At 46.1% G+C, this 10,122-nt stretch overlaps 1 protein-coding gene across 1 annotated transcript; it reads left to right on the top strand.

Annotated features, from left to right (window-relative positions):
• The first annotated feature begins 784 nt into the window (after nucleotides 1-784).
• Nucleotides 785-9,920, top strand: LOC504812 (pregnancy-associated glycoprotein 1). The gene is made up of 10 exons (XM_059883081.1): nucleotides 785-837; nucleotides 1,908-2,056; nucleotides 3,171-3,290; nucleotides 3,390-3,508; nucleotides 4,706-4,899; nucleotides 5,214-5,227; nucleotides 5,849-5,951; nucleotides 7,486-7,627; nucleotides 7,715-7,813; nucleotides 9,524-9,920. The coding sequence occupies exons 1-10, from the start codon at nucleotides 785-787 to the stop codon at nucleotides 9,671-9,673; spliced, it is 1,143 nt and encodes a 380-aa protein (XP_059739064.1). The 3' UTR covers nucleotides 9,674-9,920.
• Nucleotides 9,921-10,122: the final 202 nt, after the last annotated feature.

The following is a 10,122-nucleotide window of genomic DNA, read 5'->3' as shown; positions in this document are numbered from 1 at the left end:
GATCTCCTTCAGAATGGACTGGTTGGATCTCCTTGCAGTCCAAGGGACTCTCAAGAGTCTTCTCCAACACCACAGTTCAAAAGCATCAATTCTTCAGCACTCAGCCTTCTTCACAGTCCAACTCTCACATCCATACATGACCACAGGAAAAACCATAGCCTTGACTAGATGAACTTTCGTTGGCAAAGTAATGTCTCTGCTTTTGAATATGCTATCTAGGTTGGTCATAACTTTCCTTCCAAGGAGTAAGCATCTTTTAATTTTACGGCTGCAGTCACCATCTGCAGTGATTTTGGAGCCCAGAAAAATAAAGTCTGACACTATTTCCACTGTTTCCCCATCTATCTCCCATGAAGTGGTGGGACCAGATGCCATGATCTTCCTTTTCTGAATGTTGAAGATGACATGAAAACAAGAATGTCAAGCATGGCCCTTGGAATCCATTTTCATGATGTTCTTAGCAGTTTTTTTTTTTTTTCTCCAAGTAGGCAAGGTTTTCCATCTTTGTACACGTCCATGCAGATCAGTTTGATTTTCCAGCTAAGCTTCAAGGAAGAAATTACAGTTCAGTTCTCCATATTCTGAGAAGCTTCAAAGTCCACTCGCCAAGGACACTGATGGAGGTAAAGATTTTATTGAGACCTTTGTGTTTTTTTTTCAGACCTATTAGTGGCCTAAAGGGCTAAACTAGGGCATGTCAGAGCATATATAACTAGGGGCTCCAGGTCACCACTACATGCTAAGAACCTGAACTTCCCTAAGTACTTGGATCCAGGAAAGAAGCATGAAGTGGCTTGTGCTCCTCGGCCTGGTGGCCTTCTCAGAGTGTATAGTCATGTAAGTATGGAGACTGTAAGCCACATCATATTCATTTCTGTGATTTTTCTTTTCATCTGATTATTCTATTCATCAGGCCTAGAAGGGAATGGAATATTTCCCTCACAATCTTAAAGTTCAACCCTTACTTATAGATAAGTACCTTGCTATAGGAACTGTGGGTCCCAGGGTCTTGGTGTAGATTTATATAGTTGCACAACTTTTGGTGTCCAGTCAAGTCATGACCTATTGAAATTGGAAGTCCTTGCAAGTGTTCAGTGCACAGTCAGTGCAGATGTAGGTGTGGTCCTGTGGAAAGCACTTTTCTACCTTTTATTTAGCATGTTCTTTGTTCCCTCTCTACTTCAGTGTGTATATGTCTATGTCTGCATCTCTGTATCACTCATTTATCTCTCCATCTCTTTGGAAGTCTCTGAGTGTACTTCTCTCTGTATTGTTTTCCTTTAATTTTTCATTTGACTCATCATTCCTTCTCGAGCCTCTACATTTCCTTAACTTGTTCCCTATCTCATGGATTCTTTTTTCAGCTATCTTTTTTTTCAACTTGGGAAAGATTGGGAGAGCTACTTATACACTGTTTTATATCTGACAAGCAGTGTGACCACAGCCAATTCACAGGCCTCTTGCATTTCCAATTTCTCCCTGGTAAAAGAGAACAGGAATCCCCCTTCTACTTCCTTCCCTGAGCTTCTATGAGAAGGATACAGTGGTATGGCAACAGCAGTGCTAGTGGCTGTCGTTGTTGAGACTTCCTATTTATCAGACACCTTATATCCATCACTTCACTTATCCCCAAGATATCCTATTTGGAGGGTTTGAATCATTACATGCCACCATTTTACTGAGGGAAGACTGAGACCCCATATGGTCATATGGCTTACCCAACATTACAGAACAAAATCTTTATGCAAACCTATGTCTTTGCCATGGTATATGCATAAAATTCTGATAATAAGATGACTCATAAAAATGATTAGAAAATACACAGTGCCATTGCAGTGACAGTTATATCTTAACACTGACAGCTAGTTGTAGCTTCTTTGTTTTCTTTGTCAAATGCTCAATGAAAGAATACCTCTAACAAAAGTGAAGACCATGAGAAAAACCCTCAGTGAAAAAAACATGCTGAGCAATTTCCTGAAGGAACATGCTTACAGAGTGTCCCAGATTTCTTCTCGTGGCTCAAATAGAACTATTCACCCCCCTGAGGAACATCATGGATGTGTTTTGGGAGGATGATGCTCCACAGCGCCCCCTGGTGCTCTAGCCTAGCACTGCGGCTCATCTGGAGATGCCACATGGGATGTTGGGTCTGGGGCTCCTGCAGGAGGCAGAAACCCTGGGCAAAAGACGCCCAACCCAGAGGAGAAGGCACTATCATCCTCAACTCTTGGTCTTGGTGACTGGGCCCAGAAATTACCAGGTGGCAGGTAAACTTCCATTTCTGTGTCAAAGATGTGTCATTAGTTTGATGGAGATTGTTCCTTCTGAGGAGAAGGCAATGACGACCTACTACAGTGTTCTTAACTGGAGAATCCCAAGGACGGGGGAGCCTGGTGGGCTACTGTCTACGGGGTAGCACAGATTCGGACACGACTGAAGCAACTTAGCCGCAGCAGCAGTTCCTTCTGAACTAAGGGAGTCACTCAGTTACAGATGAAGAATGAACCATCTCTGATCAAAAGGTAGAACCAACTGCAAAGCAATTGTGAATCCCCAGGCAGAGGAATTCAGTTTCCACAGATGCAAGAACCACAGCAGGAAAAAGTTATTGAACCCGTATTCTGTGTAAGGCCATAAGAATCTAACACTGGTTACTGTTCTTAGATTAGAAAAGGGGCTTATTTTGCCTTCAAGAATGTCCATGCCAGCCTGAGAGATAGGCAAAAAGTAAATACATGTCAAATGAAAGAGTCACCTGCGTGATGTTGATTGGATGTGGTCTGAGTTTGCAGGGAGTGGCTGGGGTTAATCAAGAAGGATCTCCTGGAGAAGGGGGTCCTAAAGCTGGGTTTGAAGAAACTACAGAGCTTTTCAAATGAAGGGACCAGGACTTCCCTGGGTGTCCAGCTTCCTGGAGGTCCAGTGGTTATGCCTCTGGGCTTCCAATGGAGGAAGTACCACTTCAACGCCTGGTCATAGAATCAATATCCTGCATACAATGCAGCACAGGAAAAAAAATATCAAATGCAAGCACCTCTGTGATCAAAGGCTGTGAGCTTCACAGTAGTTAGAAAGTGATCTCAAGAGATATTTGACACCCAGAGGGAGGCAGCAGTGTGGGAATAGAGGGTAGCCAGTTCTGCACTAATCCACTCCCTCCTTCTCCCTGTACATGCTCTACATGGGTAACATCACCATTGGAACACCCCCTCAGGAATTCCAGTTTGTCTTTGACACAGGCTCATCTGACTTGTGGGTGACCTCCGTCTTTTGCACCAGCCCAACCTGTTGTGAGTACAGACACCCCGTACCTGGACCATCTTTCACTTGCCCTGCCGCCCTGTTTTCCACCCTTGGCACCTGATGACACTCATCTCTTGTGTCTGCAGCTACACACGTTAGATTCAGACATCTTGAATCTTCCACCTTCTGGCCTACCCAGAAGACCTTCAGCATTACCTATGGATCTGGGAACATGAAGGGATTTCTTGCTTATGACACTGTTCAGGTAACGTGTAAACAGAAGCTGAGTCAGGACTGGCTATGGAGTGACCCCTGCTTGCAAAACAGATGCAGGACCATCTGCAGGACCCTTCCTAGCCTAACTCCCATAGATACTGGCCATCTTACCCACAGGATCCTGTCCCTGGGGAGGCAGTGCCCGTGGTAACACATGAGCAAACAGATTAGCTAACCCAGAGAGTGACTTGAGGTGTGGACTTGCAGCTCCTCTGACCATGAGCAGTTCAAGGTTCAATTTGCTGGAAGCGAAAAGAGGGGGGGAAAAGCACCTACTTTTATATTCACAGACTGTGCCAAGCACTTTCAGGTAATAATTGGTTTAATCCTGCAACAACCCCACACATCAGGTGGTCTGGTTGGCTCATGAGACATATGAGGAAACTGAGGTACAGACAGCAAGAGCCTTGCTGGGGTCACACATGTGGTAAATGGTGGAACTGGGCTGGCTTTTCAAGACTGAAGTTGCTGTGGGGTGTTTAGGGACAGGACAAAACTGATCAAGGGACCCTGTGGGCAGTCAAGGGCTTCAGGTATCCAGAGTTGGAAACTGGAGGCCAGATATGTCAGGGGGCCTGATAAATGAGTTCTCACTCTAGAGGGTCTTTGAGAGTCTAATAAAACCTATGGCCTGCCTCCCTAAAGTACTTGAGTAGTTCCCTCTCTCTCTTTCTCTCTCATACACACTCACACAAATACACACATATCCCCAAAAGGGAATTTCCAAGGCAGTATTTTCATAGATCCTTGCAAGCAAGACTGAGTTTTCAGCTTCTGTCTTCCTGGACAGATGCAGAATTCACAGTACCTTTCAGAGAATGCAGTACATTCCTGTCATTAGGTCATAGTGATGCCAAAGAGAAGGCTACCTTGCTCTCGACTCATTTTCTCCACAAGGGGGCACCAATGGGTCCTGGCCTGACTCTTGGTTGCCCCACCTGTACAGAAGCCACAAGGCCAATATGACTCACTCAGGTGGTGTTTTTCAGAGGGGCAGATGTTTTAAAATTCATAGCCTCTCTCAAATGGAAACCAAATTCTCTCCCAGCTTGGTCTAACCTTCTGAAGTCCATCAAAGACACAGCCCAGCCTCAATTCTTTTCTGAGGATTTTATGGCAATGCACCCCAGCCCAGTCCTAGCCCCTTTTCACATATCTGTAGTGAGAACACCCCTATTTCCCACAGATTGGGGACCTTGTAAGTACTGACCAGCCGTTCGCTCTAAGCGTGGCAGAATACGGGTTTGAGGGTATACCTTTTGATGGCATCTTGGGCTTGAACTACCCCAGACTATCCTTCTCTGGAGCCATCCCCATCTTTAACAACCTGAAGAATCAAGGTGCCATTTCTGAGCCTGTTTTTGCCTTCTACTTGAGCAAGTAAGTCTGAGATGGACAATCCCTTTCTCCATATTAGCTGTAAGATGCTTTCAGTTGCACGAAAAGTATAGAACACTTGATAAAGAAGTATCCTGAGAGAGAATCTAACCCAGGATAAATATAGCCCAAGGGCCATACCTGGTTTCACCACAGGCATTTATAAATAACGTTTTATTGGAACACAACCCTGCTCCAGGTCTCAAGACCAGTAACTTGGTATAGGGGGATGAGTGAGGAGGAAGGCTAATGGAAGGCAACAAGAAACATGTTGGAGGAAAAGGCAGTAGGATTTGCTGATGAACTTAATAAAGAAGGAAGGAGAAGGATGGTGGATATCTTTAGCATTTCACTGGGACCCCAGGGCCAGCTACCCAATTTTCAGAAGCCAGTGAAAATTAAAGTGTGGGACACAAAAAAAAACATGTGGGACCCCTTGTTCAAGAAATATTAGGCATTTCAAGACAGGGAGAGCAGAGGTGGGGTCCCTTCTGAGTGTGGGGCCCTTTGAACAGTAGAGGTCACAGGCCAGTAGAGGTCACAGGCCAGTGCAGCCAACTCTGGGTGACCTGAACCCACACCCTTAGAACTCCCAGGCTTTGATTTTCCTGAAAAATGACAAGCTGGACAAGGAAAAAGCCATTATGCTTCAGCACCGTGTCCTCTGAGTGTATCTGAGCACTCAGGTCGCAAAAGGTCCATGGCATCTTCAGAAGATAGAGTGGGTGGAGCCCAGCCAGGTGACTCAGCTTCTAACCTCTTCTGTGCCACTCACAGCCAGTAACCTACCTTGGTCTGGATCTCAATGGCTCCTAGACTCAATTTCTGCATCTGTACATGGGGACCTTATTAGGACCTTGGTGGGTGGACCAGCACAGCTCTCAGACAGTGCTGCTGTTACTGTCCTCCAAGGATCCCCCCACCTCTTCTCTATACACATGCAGGGTGAAAGGTAGTGAGGTGATGTTTGGTGGGGTGGATAAATCCTACTACCAGGGAGTGCTCGACTGGGTACCATTGATTGAAATGGGCGACTGGAGTGTACACATGGACAGGTAAGCCTCTCCCTCTGAGGGTCAACCCAAGTGATGCTCCCGCTACTGTACATGGACACAGGCAGACACACACAAATGCATTCTCAGACACACAGTCACACAGACATATACACCACCCACAACGACACAGACAGACACACAGACACATGGAAACACACAAGCAGACACATATAAACATACACAGAGACACATAAAAACATGCATAGCTAGTCAGAGACACACAAGCACACACAGAGACACATACAAACACATATACAAACAAACACACAAGCACATAGATTGCACACAACTCATGGGTTCATAATTACCCCAGGCCTTCTGACCAGGGCTCTGACCAGGATCCTAAAAGGGTCCGGAGTGGTCTGTGCAGCTGGGAGAGGGCTGCACCCACTGCCCTGCGAGGCTTGGAGCATGATTAGAGGACTCTACAGTGTGGTGTACAGAGGATTAGCGAGAATTTCTCCAGCCTGAACATAGTTATAAGATGACCAACTGTCCAGGACTACTTGGGACCAAGGAAGTTCTCAGTACAGATAAATATGAATTTTAAAATATGGAAAGTCCTGAGCAAATGGGTAGAACTGGTCTCCTAAGGGAGCAACTACTCAGCACTGTAGAGAGATTTGCTGAAGTCTTAAGACATGAAAGCAACTAATAAAAAAGACACCCCACGTACCTGGGCACACAGTGGGGCAGGGGCTATAACAGAGAATCAGGAAGGTGGGATCCAGAGTGACCTGAGGACAAGAGGCATAACTGATAGGATTCTGTGTGATACCCTCAGACAAAAGGTGACCTGTCCTTTGGGGTTTCTGTGGGCTAGTCATGTATTTCCTGGCCAGGGTCTCAGGGTCTGAGCTGGTTGTAGGAGCAGTGCTTGGATACACCCTCTCCCAGAGGCGCCTCTCTCTCCCCCTACTATGAGAATCTGCTGCCCCTGAGCATCTCCATGTTCACTCTGTGATTGACCCGTTATTTGTTCCCCACCAGATACAGCTCTCTGGATGTTTCTCATTCATTATTTTCACGGTCTTCATTCACTCACTAAACAGACAAGCATTGTGCATCCGCTGTGTGCCAGGCACTTTAGGGAGGCAATGAGAATAAAACTTGCCCTCACATCTAAGAAGGTAGCTGCACAGGAAATGGGACACACACATAGTGAATTGTGACTTTGGCACATGCTAGACATGAGGAAGGGTCTACAGGGACTGTCAAGAAAATAGACTGATAAACACCAGGGGAAAGACTTCCCTGAAACCATGACAGTTAAGCTGGAATCTGGAAGATGAGAAGAAATTTGCTAGTCAAAGGGGAGGGGACTCCTCTAGGAAGGAAGACCAGCTTGTGTCAAGGTGCAGAAGAGCCTGGTGTATTCAAGTACTGCATTCAAGGATGTCAAGGAAGGTGCCGTATCAGGAGCAAAGGAAAAGAGGGCAAGAGACAAAGGGCTGTTTAGGAGACAGTCGGGAAGAGGGCAGCTCTGGGGAGACTCAGAGTGACGTTGATGCCCGCTTTTTCCATTGTCTCTCAGCATTTCCATGAAAAGAAAAGTTATTGCTTGTTCTGGTGGCTGCAAGGCCCTTGTGGACACCGGGATATCACTGATCCTTGGCCCAAGAAGACTTTTCAATAACATACAGAAGCTCATCGGCGCCATGCCACGGAGTTCCAAGGTGAAGGATCATGCCCCAGGGTCACTCCCAGGCTCCACACACAAGAAGGATCTCCAGGGCCAACCTCTCTCCTTCTCTCTCTAACAGCAGTACATTTCATGTTTTGCCATCAATATCCTGCCCTCTATTATCTTCACCATCAATGGTATCACTTACCCAGTCCCAGCTCAAGCCTACATCCTCAAGGTGAGGGGAGAAGACTGAGGGGTGGTTCTCAAATAGGAACTTCAAATAACCCTTGGCCTGCTGCTGGGAGAAGGCCGCCCTCTGCAAGCCATGTCACACCATTGCAGATGCTGCTGAGCCCTGTGGCTGGGCCAGTGCCTGCAAGAAAAAAAAAAAAAAAAACCACTTGAGAGTAAAGGGCTGTCTGGGACACTGATCATCCTGAAATAAATGTGGAGACACCACGCCATGCTGGCATGGTGGGAGTCACAAGGAGAGGGGAACACTCAGGTCCTCAGTGTTCAAAGAGCTTCAGTTCAATCTAAATCCTCAAATGGATGAACACAGAAAGTCAGCTCTAGCAGTTCCTGAAATAGGCCATTTGATAAGGAGAATGGCTGGGGACACTCTCAGTGTGATCTCCCACCATAGGAATTAACAGTCTCCCTTCCCTCTTGCAGTTTTCCTGGTTTGGATGATAAATTACATTGTCAGCCTGGTTCTCGGCTGCATCTTCCCCTTGCTCTGGCCAAGTGCCCTCTTTGTGATTTGGGGTACCGACCCCTCTGTGGGGATGTTGGATACTAAGGTGAATAAAGAGTGCACAGTGACTGCTCAGCCCCGGCACAGGGTGGAGGCTTCATGTCAGCTCCCTGTGGGAGTTCGTAACAGGCTGATGAATTCAAAGAAGGCTTTGAGGAAGGGAGGGAATTTCAGGAATTGTAAAATCACAAACTCATTGAGCCATATGGAAGGTTGCTTGGTTCTAGGCAAACTTCACTGGATTCTATGCAAATGGCATCCCAAGGTGCTCTGAAATGAGGGACTTACTAGTGGTGATGAGGGCTACGGACTGACCGATGGGGATGGGGAACCAGAGTATGTTACCAAACCAAGCCTGGAGTGGCCAAAGAGGGTGAGTGCAGCCTGAAGGAGGCTTCCCAGAGTTCCTAAGTTAAGTCTTCAAGAATGTGCTGTGGGCACTGCTCTATTTAAGATGGATAACCAGCAACGAGTTACTGTGTAGCACAGGGAACTCTGCTCAATTATATGGCAGCCTGGATGGGAGGGGTATTTTGGGGACCAGGATTCATGCATACGTATGGGTGATTCCCTTTACTGTCCCCCTGAAACTCAGAATATTTTTAATCAGCTATACTCCAATACAAAATAAAGGTTTTTTTTCTTTTTAATAAAGTACTGATTATGGGGACGCAGGAGGCAAACGGGCATTCTCTGCAGAGAAAACAAGCAGCAGGAGTCAGAAGGAAGGAAACAGGGAGTGAGGAGAACTATGGACACTCTTATTCTTTTCTAAAGATTTTATTGAAGTGTGGCTAATCTTCAGTGTTGCGTTAACTTTTGCTGCACAGCAAAGTGACTCAGTTATAAACATAAAAATTATATATTATTTTTCTTATTCTTTTTCATGTGGTTTATCACTGAATATTGAATATATTTCCTTATGCTCTACAGTAGGACTTAGTTGTTTATCACTCCTCTGTATCCACAACTCCCAGTCCTCCCCTCCCCCATACCCTTCCTCATGGAAACTACATGTCTTGGCCCTTTTTGGTTGTGGATGAACTCTCATATCCCCTGCTCCTGAGAAAATCCCCTCATACTTACCAAAACAGGGAAATAAAACCAAGAATTGTGCTGGGTCTGGATATTTGTGGGAGTCCCACATAAGAGCTCAGGCTGACTGGTGTGTGTCTCTGACTCCCCCAGGATTCTAGAGGCCACCTCTATACCACCTTTAAAGAGAACACAGTGAGGACATCTACAGAGACCTGGATCCTGGGTGACGTCTTTCTGAGGAAGTATTTCTCAGTCTTTGATGGAGGAAATGACAGGATTGGCCTGGCACGGGCAGTGTAAATGCTTGGAGTGGTTCAGGAATCAGTAAGGCTGCTCTGAGCAAACACTCACTTACACTCACAAAGAGCAAGTGGCCTTGAGAGGGCTTTCTGGGTTCCTGAGTCTGGAAAAAATATGAATTAATCTCCCACCTGGGGAGAAGGAAATCTTTTGTTGAGAGATTATGGCTGCCATCCCCAAGGCTAAATATTGATTCAAGCCAAATGACATCTATTTCTGAACCATGACACAGAACTCTGACTGAGCTGATGCTTCTGTTTTCTGGGCTCCCAAAAGAGCTACTGATTACTGGCTCAGATTACTCACTTCCTCAGCCTTACCAGTTAGCCTTTCCTTATCAACTACTTCTCCCCTGAAATCACACTGCAAGGAAAGTCATAAAGGCTTTTGGTCTCTTGTCAGTTTCCCACATCTCCAGCACAGCAAGAAGTAGCTGTGATGGCTACTTG

Source organism: Bos taurus, chromosome 29 (genome assembly GCF_002263795.3).
Source record: "Bos taurus isolate L1 Dominette 01449 registration number 42190680 breed Hereford chromosome 29, ARS-UCD2.0, whole genome shotgun sequence".
NCBI lineage: Eukaryota > Metazoa > Chordata > Mammalia > Artiodactyla > Bovidae > Bos > Bos taurus.
Note: the sequence above shows the minus strand (reverse complement) of the source record. Positions and strands in the feature narration are given on the sequence as shown.